The sequence below is a fragment of the Zingiber officinale genome, chromosome 1B, assembly GCF_018446385.1.
Source record: "Zingiber officinale cultivar Zhangliang chromosome 1B, Zo_v1.1, whole genome shotgun sequence".
Lineage (NCBI taxonomy): Eukaryota > Viridiplantae > Streptophyta > Magnoliopsida > Zingiberales > Zingiberaceae > Zingiber > Zingiber officinale.
This window is the reverse complement of record NC_055986.1, coordinates 154,143,650-154,164,932: the sequence shown is the minus strand read 5'-3', so window position 1 is coordinate 154,164,932 and position 21,283 is coordinate 154,143,650. Positions and strand designations below refer to the sequence as shown.

At 38.7% G+C, this 21,283-nt stretch overlaps 1 protein-coding gene and 1 long non-coding RNA gene across 2 annotated transcripts; one reads left to right on the top strand and one right to left on the bottom strand.

Moving 5' to 3' along the window:
• The first annotated feature begins 895 nt into the window (after positions 1-895).
• LOC122010636 lies at positions 896-1,375 on the top strand. Its single transcript, XR_006119907.1, has 2 exons — positions 896-1,050; positions 1,190-1,375. It is a non-coding gene; the product is annotated as an uncharacterized LOC122010636 (long non-coding RNA).
• A 955-nt stretch (positions 1,376-2,330) lies between these two features.
• LOC122043519 lies at positions 2,331-20,203 on the bottom strand. The gene is made up of 7 exons (XM_042604155.1): positions 19,946-20,203; positions 12,937-13,176; positions 12,555-12,681; positions 11,929-12,465; positions 9,739-10,240; positions 9,578-9,659; positions 2,331-2,707 (listed from the first exon to the last, which is right to left on the bottom strand). Exons 1-7 carry the CDS (start codon positions 20,201-20,203, stop codon positions 2,504-2,506), a joined length of 1,950 nt encoding a protein of 649 aa, XP_042460089.1. The 3' UTR covers positions 2,331-2,503.
• Positions 20,204-21,283: the final 1,080 nt, after the last annotated feature.

The window sequence follows — 21,283 nt, the reverse complement described above, 5'->3', positions numbered from 1 at the left end:
GAAGGTTGCATCAGACAAATATTTAGAAGTCAAATGCATATTCTGCTTCTTGAAATAAAAAAGAAAAATAATACTATAATATTATTTATGTATTTATTTTTTAGTTTAATATATATATATATATATATATATATATATATATATATATATATTAAAATAAAAAATAAATACATAAATAGATGGTTAATTGTTCACTAACCGCTAAGTTGCCTCCACCATCATCAATTCTTAATTTTTGAAAGAATTTTTATCAATAAAATTGAAAATTTCTATAGTATTTTAATTGTTATAGTGTTATGATAAAATATTGAGATTGTCACTCAGGTTTGTGATCCCTAATTATGATATATTTATAATATTTTTTTAAATAAAATACATAATTAAAGGATACTGAACTTTTAAGTTTTCTACCGATTCTCGATTTATTTTAAAATCAATCATCATAAAATTAATTAATAAAACTGACTAGATTTATTATTATTTTTTCTGATCATTCATCTGTAGTCTAGTCGATGGAAACTTATCTACACAGCTTCATCGTCTCAAATTCAATGTTAGATTAATTATTTGTTTAAATCATTTATCCTTAAGTTTTGAAAAGAACTTTTATTGATAAAATTGAAAATTCCCATCATTAATGATATTATCATCTACTTATTATATTGTTCAAATTAAAAAGCTAATAAATTTATTAATTTAGAACATTTAAATTTTGTTTAAATAATTTAATTTAAACTTATATATAGTTATTTTAGAAAACAATCCGTTGTGAAAATTATTTTATAATATCAATTTAAAAATTAAAATCGATATTATATCACTAATCATCATATTTATCTGGGCAGTACATATACTTGCGTCACCACTGGCTCTTATTTCAAAAAAGAAAAAAAATTATGATCTGTCGTCGTCTGCCTTCGCGTCGGCTCTCGATCGATTGCATCTCCGATCGAAGAGGAATACTACCTCAAACGCAACGTCAATCACCGTTGAAATTTGCGATCATATCTTCCTGGCGATAAAGATGCTTCCATCGACGGACGATTTCAGGTACTCCCCTCTCTTCTTAGAACCCTAATTCAAAATCGCAAGGTTCTACATTTCCGCATATTTATTCAATGTAACTTATCTTTGATTCCTAGTTCTGGTACATTCTCTTCACCCCTTTGATTTCTCCTCTATATCGTAGGGATATTGCTGAACTTGATGTTAGACGATCACATGTTCTCTGCAGTGGGATATTGCTACAGTAAATTGTTCGGTGGTTACTCTACTTTTCTTTTCGCGTCTTTAGCCTCCATTCTAAGTTACCTAACTTTCTTTGTTTTATTTTTACTTTTATTTTCTTGCAAGAATAAAATAGTTATTGTCTTCCTATGTGATATTTATTCCTTGCGCAAAATTATACATCTTGTATTGAACTAACATTAATGATATAAGTTTTTTCTTATAAATTTTGGTCTTATCATGTATTTGCAACAATTCAGTAAATTTTGTGGGTTAGAATCTAGAAATCTTTATAATTGTGATATTATTAAAATATTTTTATCATGTAATTTTGATCAAATCTTGACCATTTAACATTACCCTTTTCAATTATGAAAGAGAAGGAGAAAAAAAGTTGGGAAAAATCTTGGATGGGGATGCCCTAAACTCCCACTCTAGCCATTTCACCTATCAATTGTTGCTCGACAACTCATGTTATTTATGGAGTTTGGCATCTGGCGCTGCGAGATTTATTGCATCGCCTCGCACAACTTTTCATGCATGTGCTACCCTCCCGCATTTAAGTGGCAGACTTTCTTGTGCAAATTATTCGTTCTCACTGTATACGATCCATTGCGATATTTTAAACACTTGCTCTAGTGTTCACTCTATCATGCGCCAGGCATTCACATTATACCAAGATGCAATCATAGTGTCCAGATGAAATTAATTGCCCTAGTGAGAATCTATCTTCCACTCATCAAATCATGCCATGAGAGAGCTGGAGGAGACCTCACCAGTGGGGCTGGGGCATGGGACAGTGAGACATAGTGGTGTCAAGGGCTTTGCAGGACCAAGTGTGGTGTGAAGCAGCAGGATGAGAGAGTTGTTCATGATGGGGTGGGTGTGTAAAATCAGACTGCTGTAAAGGCTACTCATCTCTTATGGTGGGAAGCAGTGCAGTACACGAGTTCCATCCACGAGGGCCCTTCATCGACTTAAAAGGCTGCGTGATACTCCAACCAGATCCTGGTGGGGCTGCAGACAAACAATACTGGCTGGTTTGAGTTATCATCTTTCGTGGTCCATCACTCTTTTTACTCATAGACCATCATGTCTTCGAGTTTGTCAGAAAAGTCCACAGGCTTCTTGAGATAAAAAGTTTACATGCGATGGCAAATGCAGAAAAGCTGCTGTAGAGAATAGCTGGAATTGTAAAAGTGATAGAAATAATCTCTGCACACATGAAAACTTTTCTTCTTTACATAAGAATACACTACCACTCGAGCAAAAGCAACTATGTGCAGCAGCTCCAGAAGAAAAATGATGATGGAACTCTTCCAGTTCTTCTGATGTACTCAGCTTGCTGAGCAATTTTAGCAGCTTGACGATTTCTTCTGGCTTCTGCCGCGGTGCGCATCTCCTCAGCTTTGTGCTGCGATGTTGCTAGTTTGTTCATCACCCTCTCGTGTGCACGAGCCCTCATTCTCTCTACCTTAACCTGCGCATGAAGGAACCCATGTGTAAGAATTCATGTTCGAGTTGTACCATGTAAAGAATGAAGCATTCGGAATACCTCTTATGAGGTCACTATGCAATACTATATTACAAATCATGACAAGAGTTTTTAGAAATAGAAGAAGGGTGTGCTCCGCTAAACAAGGCCTAGGTTTCTGATTCATTGTATGCCCCACCTCCATCAGCTTGTTGAACACCCGGCATGATGAAAAGTGAGGCCTTGTGAAACCAACAAAAAATGATAAATGGAAATTGTTTATGAGTGAAACTTTTCTTGAGAGATTCATGAAGAATAATTTCAAAAAAGAGATAAAAATCTACTCAGACAAATTCTTAAAGAAAATGCTGATTTAACCCTCTAGTAAAATAAAAAGTGACAAGATTTTGCTTTGAGCGTGAACAATGATATTTTATAGCGAGACAAATATAACTGGGTCTTGCACTCTAGACAGACACATAGACTTTTTAGAGAAAAAAGATGATTAATGGTTCCCTGAACTGTTCAGTTTTTTGTGTGAAAATCCGATCGACATAAGATTATGTGTTCAGTTTAATAAGCAGCTAAAACAAGAAGGTTCCCCTCCCAAAATATGAGATATAAGGTTTAACTACTCAAGCCGCAGTTGATGGTAGTAAGACTTACTAGATACTTGACAAAAAAGAGAATGGTACAGTGTAGTGTCATTCAAGCCAAAACAAATCGCAATGTGTCAACAGCCAATATGGGAACTGTTGTGAGTTACTCCTAGTTAAGGCCATCGATTTCTTTTCAGATTACCATTTTCAACAACCAACATCACCTTCTTGCAGTCCATAATGAAACTGACAAGAGCTATTTTACCAACTGGTATTTTAGATTATATGTCTCATTGAACTATCACATTATTGAAAAATCTTAGTTCCAAAATGTTCTGCTACTGCCATTGTTGTGACTCACTGAGCTAAGGCCTTGAAATTATTTATTGATTTTTGTCAAATTTCCATTTTCATTACTAGCCAATCACTTTCTGGTTATCTGTCCTCATTTTCTCTGAGAATGAAACTGAAAAGTGTTATTTTACACAATTAAACAAGCCCCAAGATATTGAGTAAAATATCCCTTTGAGGTATTAAATCATTGCCAAATCTAACTTGTTCCAAGATTTTATTCTAATTGTTACTGCTGCTTCTTGGTGAAGCTCAAATGCTGGCCAGATCATGAGGACTACCAAAACTATGTTCACCTTGTAATTGAGACTCAATAGGACAACTCAAAGTCCAATAGATTTTTTTCCCCCATAAATTAATTTGAGCATTTTCACCTTGCAACGGACTCATAAGAAATATACTGAACCAGATTCAAACATTGAATTTCAAATTCTGAATTTGAGCAGTTTGATAATTAATTCTGCCCATGACAGACCAGTCATGGCTGGTCCCAAGTCCGGATAAAGGAGAAGGGTTACGTTAAGTTGCTAGCCAGCATTAAACTATGACAAATGTTCAATGAATGGATGCATTAAACTATTATGCTAATGTTAGGTTGTTCCCTAGAAGGAACGTGTTGCAAGGTCCGACTGTAACGTTTCGACAAGGACCGCTAGATCTCCAGAACTCGGGTGTGGTGCAAAATATGCAAAAGTTTGCGTTGTAGGGTCCGACTGTAACGTATCGGCAAAGACCACTACATCTCCATGAGAACTTGGGTGTAGTATTAAATATGTAAGAGTTCTCACATCATAGATTTGATAAGAACAAATATTATAGGAAAACTAACAGTCTAAGACTTGAAACATGAAACATAGAAGCCTTCATTGATAAATCAATGGAGGTCAAGGTTCTAAAATTCGCTAGGCGCTATTCGGGCGGCAGACTAGCGCCAAGCGCCTAACCCGCCTAGGCGGGGTCTAGGCGCCGCTAGGCGGATTTCTCAGTATCCCTTGATTTATGTTGACTGTGGGAAATGTCATATGCAAATCTCCATTTCATAGCAATGGAGATCTAACTATGTATGATGAAATAAATGCAAACTTTCCAATACCAAAAAATGAAAAATAGAAAAGAAAACTAACAATTTTGTGCAAAAGAAATACAATAGACTCAGTAAATACGAGCAAAGAAAACAGTTGAACAATAGACTCAGTAAAATACAAAATATAGCATTAACAAGTTTGAGAATATATTTTTATATATCTTAATCTAATTAATAAAATGTATTAGATATTTATTAAAAAATTAAAATTAAAATATATTTTTTATATATTTAAATCTGATTTATATAAATTAATAATATTTATTAGAATTTTTAAAATTTTAAATATAATTTGTAAATCTGTTTTATAAATTCAGAATATTTATTTTAAAAAATAAATCTTAAATATATTATTTATATATTTAAATCTGATTATATAAATTAATTATGTTTATTAGAATTTTTTAAATTTTAAACATAATTTTTATATATTTAAATCTGTTTGATATAAATTAATAATATTTATTTAAAAAAATTAAATTTTAAATATATTTAATTGAGATAATTTAATTAGGCTTTAGGAAATCCTATTATTGAAATTATTTCAGTTAGGAGTTGTTTTATTTTATTAAATCCTAAAATTAATTATGCACAGTACTTAAAATCATGATTCACGACAAAACGACGTGACGCCGCCACCAGACGAGTCCCGCGAGGTGTCCAACGCCACCGGAAGCGTCGTCGGACGCGTTCGACGAAGTCCAGCGCCTTCAGACGCGTCCAGCGAAGTCGGATGTTGCTTCCATCGTCACCGAAAGCATCATAGAAAGCGTCCGGCGCCGTCGGAAGCATTGCGAGATGCCACCGGACGCGTCCTGCGATGCTTCTGGCAACTGCGTGTTGATCGAGTCGCACGTGAGAGGGGAGGTGAATCACATGGTTTTGAAAAACTCGTTCTTTTCGATTTTAAAAAGTAAATTATACGCAGCGGAAGACACAGAAATAAAAAAAAAACACAAGTAAAAATTCAGAATCAGACACGACAGTCGCAGCCTTCGACGATTCCTCGCCAAGACTCAGGTCTCGTAGATCTATCGATGGGTAATTCACTAAAATATCTCTTCCGGAACCGCCAGAAGAGGGAATTGAGTATAAAGAAAGTCAGAACAAGTGTAACACACTACATTTGTCCTTTTGCAAAAATTATGTATAGAATTTAAAGTTACCAAACACTTTTTCCGAAGTTGGTCGACTCGAGCTCGGTGTTTGGGCGGCTTCTTAGCAGTAGATGAGTGTGGCAGCGTCGCAGGGGAGTTGTAGCAGGAAGCTGGAGTGTTCGGAAGTCCAATTGGAAGTGCAGATGATCGTATGACTGTTGCATGTTGAAGCTTAGTCAGAGTCCCCCTTATAAAGGGTGTGGAAGGCGCTTTCCATAGGTATTGAAGGCGCCTTCAATGTGACAAACTCTATCTCGACTTTACTGTGCCTTATCTACGACGAGGTCCAAAATTTATCTTGCGGAAGGCGCCTTCAAAGAACTGAAGGCGCCTTCTATGAACAGTGCCAAGGCGCCTTCAATGATTGAAGGCATCTTCCGCCTTCCAACCCTTGGAAGGCGCCTCAAGTACTATTCACCCGAGACTTTTTGTGTTCTTGCCTTGCAAGGTGTGTTAGTCTAATAAACCAAATAATAACCTGCAAGATAAGTGTTAGCACAATAATACTGAGTAGTAATTAGACCCCGTCTCCCTGAGACCAGGATCTAGTCAAAGTCTCAGTTTAGGGATCCAAAATGATCCTAAACTGGACCGACGCCTACTGTCCCTCAACCAGTACGCATCTTCACCGAGTCATTCTTCTCCAGTGACTTACCTTTACTTACCAACTTGCAGTCGGTTTGACTAACCTCTTGACCCACCAGGTCTTCATGCCAGTTGTCAGGTCCGCAAACCCAACTAGACTTTTGCCGGTTGTCCACCGAACTTCCTGCCAGATATCAGGTCGACCCATTGACCTATTTGGACTTCGCACTCTCTATCCGGTTCCGCAGACCTAGCTGGATTTCAGCCCGATGTTTGGTCCTTCAGACTCGTCAATTCTTGCACACTTGGCAAAGTAGTTAGACAAACAACACATCTAACTTAACCTATTTGTCATACATCAAAATCAGATTATTAGTGCAACCTGCACCAATACTGCGGATGCGTCCTGCGACTCGTCCGACGCCATTAGAGATGTGCTACAACGACGACTTATCAGAAGAAACAAAAAAAAGTAAAAACTTACCAAAAGCAACGAAGCCCGCAACCACGATGATAGACGATGAGAGAAGACAAAGATGTTTACACAAACGAGCAAACAAATAACTTAGGATTTTAGATTTACAAACATATTAAAAGCCCAAAATATCATCGCGGCGCCAAGGCTCGCTGAAGCTCGCCGAGGGCCGCAAAGGACCGCCTAGGCGGTTGGGCCGCCTAGGTCACCCACCTGTTAGGTTTCCTGCATGGCCTACTACCGCACAACGCATAGGCGGCGCCTAGGCGGTCGCCTAGGGTATTTTTTCGAGCATTGATAGAGGTAGTAGATGCGATGATTAGGAGAAGAATTATTATTTTGTATATACTAGAAACAAAATGGGTAGGCGAGAAGATAAAGATGATAGAGAACTCAGATTTTAAGTTATGGTACACAAGAAAAAGTAAAACAAGAAATGAAGTGGATATTATTATAGAGAGTTCGTTAAAGGATGAAGTTGTAAAAGTAATTAGAAAAGGGGATAAAATTATAACCTTTAAAATAATAGTGACATAAAAAATTATGAACGTAATTATCATATATGCACAGAATTAGATGAAGTTACCAAATCAAGATTTTGAGACGACCTAGATGAAATATTACAAAATATTCCGCTAATGAAATGATTTTAATAAGAAGTGATCTAAATTGGCATGTTGGAGTGAAAATTAAGAAATATGAGAGAGTACATGAAGGTTATGAGTTTGTAACGAAAAATGAAGAAGGGAAAACTATATTGGATTTTACAATAGCATATGACATTATATTAGCTAATACGCTTTTTAATAAAAGAGAACATTTGATCACGTTTAAAAGTGAGAATAATAAATTGCAAATTGACTTATGGTTAGGAAGAGGGAAAAAATTTGTAAACATTGCAAAGTCATCCCTGGAGGAAGCTTAACTATTCAACATAAGTTAGTAGTATTGGATATATGTCTTAAGCATAGTATCAATAGAAAGAAAATATATACGACTCCTAAAATTAAGTGGTATATGCTAAAGGATGAGAAGCAAAATATATTTAAGGAAAAAGTAGGAGTACAAGCATTAGGTGAACTATATAATGATTCTAATATGACATGGAATAAGATGATATTAAAGTTGAAAATAGTAGCTAACAGTATACTCGGTGAGTCAAAAGGACATGTACCACCAAGAAAGGAATCTTGGTTGTGTAATGAGGAAGTACAAGAGAAATGAAGGAAAAAATGAACAGCTTATAAGGAATACTATATTTGTAAGAACAAGAAAAATTTTAAAAAATATACAATAGCTAAAAAAAGGCTAAGAAAGTAGTAAATGAAACAAAGACAAAATTTTGAACGATTATATTAAAAATTAGATACAAAAGAAGGGGAAAGAGACATTTATAGAATAACTAAAGTGAGCGAAAGGAACACAAGAGATCTTATCCAAATAAAATATATTAAAGATTAGTACAATAGGGTACTAGTAAACGATGGAGAAATAAAAGAACGGTAGAAGAAGTATTTTCATCAACTTTTTAATGAAGATTTATGTGACCAACTTAATTTAACTTTAGAAGAAGAACAAGCTGTAAATGGGATGCAAAATGGAAAAGTCGTTGGACCAGATGATACAAACATGTACTTAGACGATCAACAAATGTTCCAATTAAGTGATGTGAAACTATGACAAACATACACATCAAATGAGGAAGAGAAAAACCAAAAAGACTTAGTTAGCAACAATAAAATAAGATAAAATTTATTTAAATATAGATGATGATATAGTAGGAGATAGAGTCCGATGACGTAAAAGGATTCATATAGCTGATCCCACGTAGTGGGATAAAGCTTGATTATTGTTGTTGTTGTTGTTGAGCCGTTTGATAATTAATTTTTAATTTGACATAAATAATAAAATAAAAATATTCCCAATTTGCTTTACCTGTTCCCTAATTGTTTAGGATTAAGTCTGTTGTCATCCAATGTAATAACCATTTTTTCAATAATAAGGCTTTCACTTTTCTTTTCTCCGTGTGATATTTTCCTTTGTGTGAGATTTGTATTTGATACAATAAACTACTTAAATCTTTGAAATATGTAAATCAATCTGAAAGAAATTTGACTTATTAAACTCGTAAAATCATAGGTCTGAAATGATGGATTTCAAGCAACAACTGCACTGTTTAGCTCCTTGGGCTTAGGTTTGAGACTACAAAGAAGTAAAAAAAAACTAGAAAGCTCATGATCAATTCACTGAATTTGCCAGTGAAGTGCCAAAATTAAAGAAATTACTATTAAAATTCTACAAGGAGAATAACTATCCCAAAATGAGAAAGAAATATGTTTTCCCGATGCCATCAATATCTCAAAGTAAAATTCCAAGAGTTAGACTTGCAGAAAATTTATAGTTCAGTGAGGAAAAATGGGGAAAGAAGAAAGGCATTTCAATAGGAATTCCAGAAACATCCGAACCATGTGGGTTTTCCAAGCGTGAGTGCATATGGTAAGATTCAGGATAGAGAAGCATTAATTACTCAACTCTCTATATCAAAGAAGAAGCAAATTTAGTTCATTAGCAAATGTATGATCCAAAAAGAACACACTATATTTAGCAAAGAAAATAAGTGCCTACCTCAATTTTCCTCATTTCAGCTTCAGTTTTGGCTTTCTGATGATTTTCCCAGGCTTGGATTTTGATCTCTTCACGTTTAAACCTGAAAGAACAAAATGAATAATTTCTCTATATGCAAGATCTCAATGGAGCCAAACTGTAAGCATTAAACTATAAATCACCTAGCTAGATACTTGGATCTCTCGGCCTCCTCCCAGGCAGCAGCTCGGGCTTCAATGACATTTCTAGTAGACTTTTCTAGAGGTAAAGTTTCCAGAGAAACAGATGCAACAGTTTCCTCCACTTCCTTACTGGCCCAAGCTGTAATATTTGTCTTACCTAGTTGTTGGCCAAGAACTAGAATTTCTCGCCTTGTTTTCTTTAACAGCTCCTTTTCAGACAATTCCTTCTTGTTTGAATCATCATGACGAGCAATTGGAGCAATTTGGACTTCTGCTGTTGATGCCGCAGAGCTTCGTGGTGTTGATGGTAGTGAAGAAGTTGGGCTGTGCAAAGGTGAGGTTTCTCTGACAGGAGTTCCTGTCCGAGATGGATCTTGACTAGGAATTGGTGTCATTTCAGTACCCATGTCTCTCATGGATACAGACCTAATTGTGGGTGCAGGAGCAACAAATGTTGTGGTACCTTGGACGGACATCAATGGGTCATGCTGACTAAGATTGACTGTAGAATGTTTAATACATAATAAGAACTCAACTTTAATATATAATGAAAACACACACACACATCAATTAAAGCCAGAAAATTGCATCATTGTTGCATCAGTTTAAATATACATTTGAGATATCTCAATTCTTCATCACTTGATTCCATCATGTGCTTAAGTACATTCCTCAAGGCCTATATTGACTAAATAATGCAATGCCATGAGCACACACTTGGAGTAAATACACTAACAGAACTATTGTTGGCAGGAGACCTGTATTCTTTTTGAACTTTTGAGGAGATCAAATTGATGGTCACCAAAAGAAAACTGAACAAAGAAACAAGTACTATAGCTGAAAAGACGGCAAAACTAAATACTCTTTTTAAATATTTTGGTCAACGATGAAGGGAGTTGTTTTATGTTTACAATCAACAATTTATTAGTTCTTTTATAGTATACTTTGATGTAGCGAAAATATCTCCCTCCTTTTTTCTTCTGTTTGTAGCTTTAATCTAAGGCATCGAACTAATAATTTTTAGGTTTTTTGCAACCAGGGCTGTTAGAAATCCTAGACCAGTGTTCTTTGGATGCAAGAACACACACTATAGCGGATTCTACTTGCTAAAACAAATGATGTAAAGTTACCTATGTGAATCTATATATATTGGCTTGAGTTGGTAGTGAAGTAATGCGAAAGGTAACATTGTGATGCAAAATTTAGGGAGAAGACCCTATTTGTGCTTTAACCTTATGCTTCTTTCATCAGCGCTAATCATGGAGTTCAAGTTAGTAGCATAACTTCACAAATCTCATATGTATACTTTTGGCTGTAAAATGGTATTTTAATTTGAATCTCCACATAAAGTCCTAAAAGTATGGATTCTTAGAGCTTCATTTATCCATGCAATATCAAATAATAGACTAAGAGGAAGAATGAAAAATATTTGTCAAGGGAGGATGATCAAAAGGATTATAAGAACTAGTATGAGCTAATTGACTCAATTCAACAAAGATGCAACAATTGGCTATGTTCAAATGAAACGAAAAATATAAGTATGTAACTTTTTGATAATTTCAGCCAATGTTAGAAGTGATGAGCGAGTCATGTTAGATTGTTCAATCTGTAGTCCAGTCAATTGGGACCACTTTTGCCTTCTACTAAAGACAATGGCTCTATGCACAAGCATACCCAAAAGGGGTTGTTGATAACACCCAATACATATATTAGTTATTTCTAAAACATCTGGCACTACTAATTTGCACCCCTCACATGGCTAGTATGCATTTCATGTGAACAAATCATATGTTGTCAATTGCTCTTAGTTATCACTCAATGTTCTAAACCTATCCTTTGATGACCATGTATAATCCAGCACCCTTTTTATAAGTTAGAACATTGCATGCCATACTTCTGTCTGAAGAGCATACAGCTGATTTTTCCATCATACTTGTGCTTTCTTTAATAGTTAAGATTCTCCATCATTGTCTGCTTGAGTATGATGTAGTCTGTTTTCAGCAGCTAATCGATTTAATCTACTATGAACTATATTAGCTCCTTGTCGAAAGTAAAAAAAGAAGATGATGTTGTTTGAAAATGAATCATTAGATCATAATCCCAGAATCTGACTTCGGAAAACCTAGGAGAAATATGAGAAACTTGCAATCAACAAACACATAATGAAGAATTAATCATAGGTCTACTCACCAGCAACCTCAGCAACAGGATCCTCCATTATTGTAGGAGGCTTACCTACAGTATCCATGATACAACAAGGATTTGCCACCCAATTCACATTCTCAATTCCACCTGAGTCCTTTTTTGCTTGGCATCCATCCACTCTCTTTGTATCTGCTTCCTCGACCTCAAAAACAACCTTTGTCATCCCATGGCGGCTCCCGTGAGCCACCAATCCACCTTTCCTCATCTGCCCTCCATTGCCTTTACCGCCGACTCGATTCGATGTCGGGCTTGCGATCCACTTCTGCGCATCATCCCACTTCGAGGGTGCTGGCTTCGAGAAGGGAGCCATCAACGTTGACATTGAAACCATACGATGTGGCGGCGCTCGTTCTGCCCTCTGGAACTCAAACCCAGAGGAGATACTCTCCGGATCCAAGCCATCCTCCTCTTGGACCCTAGTCCTTGCCGTCCCTGATGCATAGTCCCGTGCTCTATGACCACCTGCAGTGTCCATGAAGATGGAACACTCTACATCCTTACAACTCTCGGCCGTACTGGTTCCTGCAAGATGAATTCCTCAATCCACAAGGGAAATTCACTCTCTTTTTTTTTTTTTACTCAAACATAGCAGCATATGAGAGATCTTTTACGTCTGTCATCGCACTCCGGGAGATCAGACCTCAAGGAGAACTTCGTTACCATCTCTTCCTCTTCCTTCCTCTTTTTCTCCACGCCAAGAAGCATCGCCCTCAGTCGGGCCGGGGAGAATCCACCGCTCTAAATCACAAAAAGGCACAATGTTTCAGATACACTAAAAATGAGGTCATCGTAAAACAGCATGAACACCAACCAACAGTCTCTCATCTCTCGTCCTTTCAGCGTTCATTCATCAGGAATAAAAACAATGCACACTAATCGGATAGGGCGAAAGGGCGCAAAGAGACGAACTTTCGTCCCAAGCGACGAATGAGGGTCCAAAGATGCAGATTTGATCGGGAATCTCAAAGCTGACAAAGAGAGACGGAGACTTACCTGAGAGGGAAAGGGCTTGTGGATGCGCTCGTAATCCATATTAGCGGGGGCAGAAGCAAAGATAGGAATCGGGTTGAAGGGGATGGCTTGATTGGTGGCGGCGACCGGCGATTCTGGCGAAATGGCCGGCGATGTTTCAGTGTGAGACTGAGACTGCCTTCGCAAGTGGGGGTGATTTTGATGCTCAAACCACGACGCTCCCTTTCGTTCCACAAAATTCCATTTTGGTGCCCATAGTTTCTTTTCATTTATCACCCTCCACGTATTTTAGAATATTGTATCTTACTCCTTATTATTATTAAAATAAAAATAAAATACTTTTTCCTTGTAAATAAGTAAACTATTATAATTTTATCTTAAATTTTGTTGGATTGTACAATACGATTCTTTTTTTTATTCTTTAAACTTTTTTTCTCAAACTACTTTAAATTTTAAATTTTAAATTTTATGAAGATCTCTTTCCAAATAAACTTCAATCTTAAAAATATATTATTCACATATAAACAAATACCTATTAAAAATTTCCTCGACTTCTCTTTTTCCTTTCTATTATCACATAATTTGATTGCTGATAATTTTTGTTATATTGTTCACAACACAATAAAGACATAAAAATTCTATTTTGTATTTAAAAAATTATCATTTTCAATATAGTAAAATCAAATTAATGTTTAAGAGTATGGATATAATTAAAAAATTAGACGAACACATAAGATTTGGATTCATGTAATGTTGAGCTCTCTAGCTCCATAAGTCATTTTTTGGCCCAGATTTAACTAAAACTGACTAATAGAACTAGAGAACTTAGATTGATATAAAATTAGATTATATATGTTCATCTAGTTTCCTAATTATATCAATGTCCTTAAACATAAATTTGACACACTATATTGAGAATAGTGATTTTTAAATATGAATCGATTTGATTCATGTTGAAAAAATCACTACTCATAATATAGTTCGCTAAATTGATGTTTGAGAGCATGAATATAATCAAGAGAATTAGACGAACATATAAAACCTGGTTCATGTCATTCCTACCTCTCTACGTCCATCAGTTGGTTTTGGCTTAGATTTGACTGAAATTGACTGATGGACCTAAAGAGCTCGGAATGATACAGAACCAAGTTTTATTCGTCTATTTCTTCTTATTATATTCATAACCTCAAATATTAATTTGACATACTATATTAAAATCAAAGATTTTTTAAATATGAACAAGATTTTTTAATTATTAAAAAAGTTTTAATCGATTGCTATAGTGTAGCAATCGATTATTTTTTTAATGATTAAAAAATCTTATTCGTGTTAAAAAATTTAGTGTTCTTAATATAGTATTTCTATGAGCAATATCCCGAATCGATTGCTAACTATAGCAATCAATTGGGAACCATAAATGGTATTGGGTACTTGATTTGGTAATTTTAAAATTAGGATACGTGATTTGGACATTTTAGAAATTTACCGGTTGGGTAATTTGCAGATTATCTTTAAAAATGTAATGTAAATGTTAGTGGAGGTAGTACCACATATCAAACTTATTTTTTGGAATATGATAGAAGAATTTAAAGTTAAGTTATGTGTGATTTGATGTGTTTGTTAAGTGTACACTTAATAAAGAAAGACTTAATAGATCAAGTGATTAGATACTAAATAGAAGAGAAAAATCTTAGTTGATCAGTAAGACTAGACACTATCAACGAAAGACTTAGTACATCAAGTGACCAAATACTAAGTAAGAGAAATTATGATGGGTCAACAAGACCAGATATTAGGCAACAACAGAAGCCCCGAAGGATTAATAGGCAGTTAGACTAGACACTTCACACAATAAGTCCTGAATAACCAAGTGAGTAACCTCTAAGAGACCTTTTAACACAAAAGCAGTGAGGAGAGAAATCCTTCTTTAGGGACGAGGGTAGTCTTGTAGCTAAGCACAAGCTTGACGGACAAATCATTCAATGTTTCAAAATTAAGGTGGACAATTATAATTGTCCAAAGATTAATTTTCATTTATATTGTATTTGTAGATTAACTTTCTATTGTAAGAAGTTGATTAATCAGATTCAGAAGGTCAGGGCTGTTGATACAGTCTGACCTAGCTGTTGTTTTGATGTTGACACTGATTTAAGTTTGTATCAGATATTAATTAAACTCAGATTGATTACTGATCAAGGTTGATCAGATGGAAGGGAAAAGTCCAAGTATGGAAACTTGGCACGCGGAGTCGGAGAGGGCTTGGTAGCTCGTTCTTTAGACTAGGTCAGAGAGGGCTTGGTAGCTCGTTCTCTGGACCGGACGGAGTCGGAGAGGGCTCGGTAGCTCGTTCTCTAGACTAGGTCAGAGAGGGCTCGGTAGCTCGTTCTCTGGACCGGACGGAGTCGGAGAGGGCTCGGTAGCTCGTTCTCCGGACTAGGTCAGAGAGGGCTCGGTAGCTCGTTCTCTGGACTGGACGTGGAAGTCGGAGAGGGCTCGGTAGCTCGTTCTCCGGACGTGGAAGTCGGAGAGGGCTCGGTAGCTCGTTCTCCGGACTAGGTCAGAGAGGGCTCGGTAGCTCGTTCTCTAGATCAGCAAGGCTTTAGGGTTTAGGGCTGGGAAGCTCTAAACCTACATAGGCATTGGATCGGTCTGTTGACCGATCCAGTGATACTATGGTTATCTGACCGGTCACCAGACCGATCAGTAACCAATCAGTAACTCTCTGTGAGAATTATTGATCGATTTGGTGACCGATCAGTAACTCTCTGTGAGAATTACTGATCGGTCTGGTGACCGATCAGGAGGCAATGGATTTCGGGAGAAAGGATAGGGGATCGGTCTGTGGACCAATCCACCTATAGACTGATCGGTCCACAGACCGATCAGAGCCTTCCTGGACCGATCAGGCTATGGCCTGATCGGTCAGAAAGGTTATGGATCGGTCTGCTGACCGATCCACGATAATAGTTTCTCTGCAACTTCTGATTCGTCTGATTTAACCATCTGCTGTGAGCTTTTTAATTTGCAGGTTGCAGGTATCATGCCAATGCTTAAATTCAAATTAAACTCCATTAGGAGAATAAAACAAAGGTTTCTTTCTACTGTGTTTCGCTGCAAATGGTGCAATTGGAGTATCAACGTTCACTGACTGCGATCTGGCTGCGATCAGTTGACAGTCAGCTTGACTCTTGCTTATTGGTTCGAGCTCAGAGACACCTGTGAAGAACATGAGTTCTATTGGTGTGATTTCAGAGAATCAGATGAGGAGGAAGAGCGATTGGCGACGCCTTAGCTTGCAACAACGATTCGGTGCAGGTTGACAGTGATTCTGTACAAGTTGAACGCAGTGGAAAAACAGAGGCATAAGAAGAAGGAAGATGATAGAAGAACAAGAATCGATCAAGCAAGTGAAAAGGTTTTTTTCGAGCTCTTGGCTGAGAAGCTGTTGTTTTCCTTCTTGCGCTCTGTTGTCGTCTTCGTGCGGCTGTGAGCGTATTCTTCATTCTTTCTAGCCACTGATTGCTATAAGTCTTGTGCTTCATTTACATATCTCTGAAGACTTTGTGGAGAGGTTACTCCACCGAGAAGGAGGAAATCTTTAGCCGGAATTTATCCGGGGTGTGATCTACCGAAAGATCAAGGAATCGTCCACCTTACGGACACGCCGAGGAGTAGGGGCAAGTTATCCCCGAACCTCGTACATACTGGTGTTAGTGGTGCTTGTCTTTCTTTTTCGTGTATTACATTTTTGTTTGCATATTTCCGCTGCGCTAACGATTTGTAGGAAGAAATTCCTTAAGCGTTTAGAGGAGGCTATTCACACCCCCCTCTCTAGCCATCCGAAGATCCTAACAAGTGGTATCAGAGCGAGGTTCTCTTCATCCGGATTAACACCCTAAAGAGCAAGAAGATGACTATGAAGGAAGGGTTTAGCACCAATCGTCCACCCTACTTCGACGGAGCGGACTTTCAATATTGGAAGAGCCGCATGGAATATTATCTCTAGACCGACATCTCAATGTGGTTCTCCGTCAAGGAAGGGTTTACACATCCGAAGGACGAAGAAGGTAAGGAACTAGACTCATCAAGGTGGTCCGCCGAGTAAACTTGCAAAGGACAAGCCGATGCCAAGGCAGTGGTCACTCTACATGTAAAATACCGAAAATAGGCGAATATTAATAAAGGAATTTTTGGATATTTTTCGGGAATTTTTCGAAATTCGTACGGATAAGTTCACGGGGATAAAAACGGGGTCCGGAAAAGCCTGTTTAGGTTACCCTGTTTTAATGAGGAAAAGATTTATTTTTCTTTTCCATTTTCTTTTTCTTTTTCTCTTATTTCTTTCCCGTGCACCCGACGCCGAAACCACCCGCGCGCCCGACTTCTCCTTTGCCCTAACCGCCGACGCCTCTACTTCTTCCCCGAGCCCTAGTTGCCGACCACCGCCGCACACCCCTTTCCTTCTCCTCTTCCGAGCACCGGCAGCCGACCAAGTTTCTTTGCCTAGCCGACATCGCCACTGCCGGCACCGGTTTCTCAGTGTCGGCCGCCGTCGCCGTGCCCTAGCACCGCCGCCGACACATCTCCTCACCTCTTGCCTCCGGCCACAGACTGAGCAGTGCCGACTATCACTGGAGACTGTTTGCTTCCATGCCCTAACGTTTGCCTTGCTGCCCTCTTTGTGCCCTGGTACTGTACTGCCGAGCCAACAAGGTGAGTGGGTTGTATTTGGAACATTTGGTTGCATGCTTGATTTTCTTCTGATCTGGTCCACAGGTGTGGGGTTTCGTGGATCTGGCAGTCGTTGATTTCAACAAATTCCAGCAGTTTCTTGTTCTTGAACAAGGCTGTGATTTGAGGTACGACATAGGGAGTTGATGCATGATGTAGAGAATTGTTAGATTTGGTAAATACATTGAGTTAGGTTGGAATTGGATTATTATGATGATGAATATGAAATAGTTTGTTTAGGATCTTATCCTATTGGTCGTTGAGATTTTATTTAGCTATTCGTTGACTTCTAGCTAAATAAATGTACGTATATTGGTGACACAGGATTTTGACGCGAGACGAGTATCTCGGAGTCGGAATTGGACCTTTCTATTTTCGGAGGCGAGTACTTTTGACTTTTTGTCTTTGATATGCTTAGTAATGAAATTAACATGTTGCATTAATTATGTTCTTTATTTCTTTCGGTTAATCACTACCCAAATCTTGGTACATGCTTGATTGATTGATTGGTTTGCATCTCATGTATAGTTTACCTGTTTATACATGCTTATAGGGGGTAGTGATATACCATGCTTCACCATGTTCAGGACCTAGGTTTTTATACCTTCATGTACCTTTGATATGATTCGTTGACCTGGGTGCACTTTTCTATATATATGGATTAGGTCGGGATGTTTATATGGTTATTGCCATGCATCATTTGCATGATTGCATCTTGTGTCGATAGTCCGCTCCATTATTGTTGAGCACATGACCATTGCGCACACCACCACTCATGGGTTAGTGGTCGATTCAGCAGAGTGTGTTGAGGGACTCTGTTAGGCACCGTTGGTCCGCTCATGGGTAGTGTGACACAACTATCCGGCAGGGATTCCTCCCGTCATCGTGTACCGGGAGTTGAGAGTGCGCTCCCCATCTATGATTTGGGGTAGGAGGATAGGTGTACTCTGACATCCCGTCCACTCGGTCACTCATCGGGAGTAGTGATGACAGAGTGCACGGTTATCACCCTACCCACTCGGCCTCACTATTGTGTGTGAAATGATCGTGGCGTCGGGTGACCAGGCCGCATCATTGGCATCATATGCATGATGCATTTATTGTTGTGTTTGTGTTTGCTGCATTTATATGCTGCATATTATTTGGATACCTATGTTTGACATGCATCCAGGATTTCCTTATCCCTCGGACTGTTTGACCTTATACTCGGGAACTGGTTAGTACAGTATTCTCCTGTTTACTTGAGATGCATTTTATCTTTCTTATCAGGTTCGCATGATTAGTGCTAGGTGTTGTTTCTTTACTTTGCATATCAATTGTACTGCTGAGTGTTGGACTCACCCGCCTCCATTGTTGTTATTTTCGGGGTTGATCTTTGTCGGGAGGAGTTCGATCGCTAGTCCTCCTTGCGTAGTCTTTGGTCCCTGAGACCTCGAGGATATGTTGGTTTCTTTGGTTTCTTTTCTTTGTTTTGAACATGATATGTTTTGGATTATTCTACTTATGGATATTGTATGGATTTTATTATTGCGATGGATTTGGATTTGGATTTTATTCTATTACATGCCTGCCTGGATGGCAGAAGAGGTGAGTTCGTCGGATATGAGCTTTACGAGTGTAGTGGAGTAGGGTGGATTTCGAGTCAGAGTATTATTTTACTGTTTAATTATCTTAACTGCGTGGTTGTGACAGCCAGAGGCTGAATAGATTATATATAACTGCGTGGTGATGTTTTATTTTGTTGTTATTATTCCAGCCGCTTGTGGTGAGGTATTTATGAGATGTAGAAAGTTTGGATTGTCCATGCGGAGATCAAATTTTCTCGGACGAGGGACTCCTCCGGGCGTGACAATTTAGTGGTATCGGAGCAGGTTTACGATCTTTTGTTTTAGTATTTTGGATTTTCGTGATTTATCCGATACAATTTATTTGGTATCGGGCGGGTTATGATACACCTTTTGGTGTTCGAGATTTATCGGATACATTGTTGGTATTCGGATATTATTTAGGTTGCACGGATTTTTCGATTACGTATATGTTTGGATTCCGTTTCGGATTTTATTTGGATTTCCGACGATATACGTGTACGGAATTTTGAGGTCAAATTGGGGACTGGACAGCGACGGAACATCTCCAGACAACAAATAGGTATGTTGTTATTTTATGTTTTTATATTGGTATTGATATCTGTAATTTAATTTAACAGATATGAGACGATCTACTCGTATAGCTGCGAGACGTGGTGTTGGGCGACCACGTACGAGGACCACGGGATCTCGGATATGCCAGAGATGCCCACTGGCAGTGAGCCTGCAGACTCGGGATGCAGCGGGAGCATCGGGCTCTCAAATTCGATAGCTCTGTAGAGATACCTACTTTGGCCACAGTGGTATCCACGCCTACCACATTTACCGTACCATCGGTACCATTGGTGTACAGACATACGCTCAGTATGACAGTATTGATTACCACCACATGGACCTCGGTGTGCAGACACGGTGACACTGTACCCCGGTGCCTCTGATGCACCATATCCAGTACCTTTTCTCACCTCCATGCCACCACTTTTGTCCCCAGGCGGTACCACCGGCCTATGCTCCGATATATCTGTGACCGGAGTTCCTCCTCCGGTTTATTCCATGTACCACCGTAGTATCGCTCAGAGTGCTTGCTCTGGTAGTCCACGGATCATCGATATCGTCATTGCGAGCTAGGATTCCGGCCGAGTCGATGAAGACTCGTTTCACTCTTCCGCGGAGATCTCGATCCGAGTATGGCTCTGTCATGGATAGAGACTATGGAGCGGACTTTCTTCTATATGGCTTGCTCGGAGTGGGAGAAAGCAAAGTGGCTGCTTACCATTTACTGGGATGAAGCTAATGCGTGGGTTACTCGTTCTTATTGGTGGCTGAACGTCACATGGACCGAGTTCAGAGGCTTTTGAGAGCCGTTTCTTTCCATGTCCTATCGGATGGCTCGCCGGCGAGTTTTATGAGTCCGAGGCAGAATAATCGCTCGATGGTGAGTATATCTTGAATTCCTCGGTTGGCTCGGTTTTGTCGAGTCGATTGGAGGACGAACTCGCATGATCACGGTTTATCGAGGATTGGATGGTTATCGCATGTAGAGCTTGCGGATTAGGGATTTCATCTTACTCGATGCATTGAATCGAGCTTTGATGATAGAGTTAGCTCAGCGGCATATCCGGACAGAAAAGAAAACATCTGGTCGAGACATCGGAGAAGGTCCAGACTCAGCGGTGACAACCTCGAGTAGTCGCAGACGGTCGGTCGAGTACTTCAGGCGTCTCGTAGGCCTCGAAATCAGGCGGTCGTCTTGGGCGTTCCGGTTTTCTCAAGCCGGCAACCACCTTCCGGTGATACTCATTGTTTCAGATGTGGATCCGAGATCACCTCACCCACTTACTCTGGGACATCGGTTTGCTTTTATTGCAAGCAGCCTGAGCCGAGATTGTCGGTGAAGGCTCGGCGGCTTGAGGGTCAGGTCGAGGGATAATCTAGTCGATCGAGGCATATCGAGGAGGCGAAGCCCAATCTTCACGTCGGCGAGGGCTCCTCTGCGGCGGCATTTGGCATGCTTGGGCAGGAGTACTCCAGTGTAGCACCCCAGAGTTTTG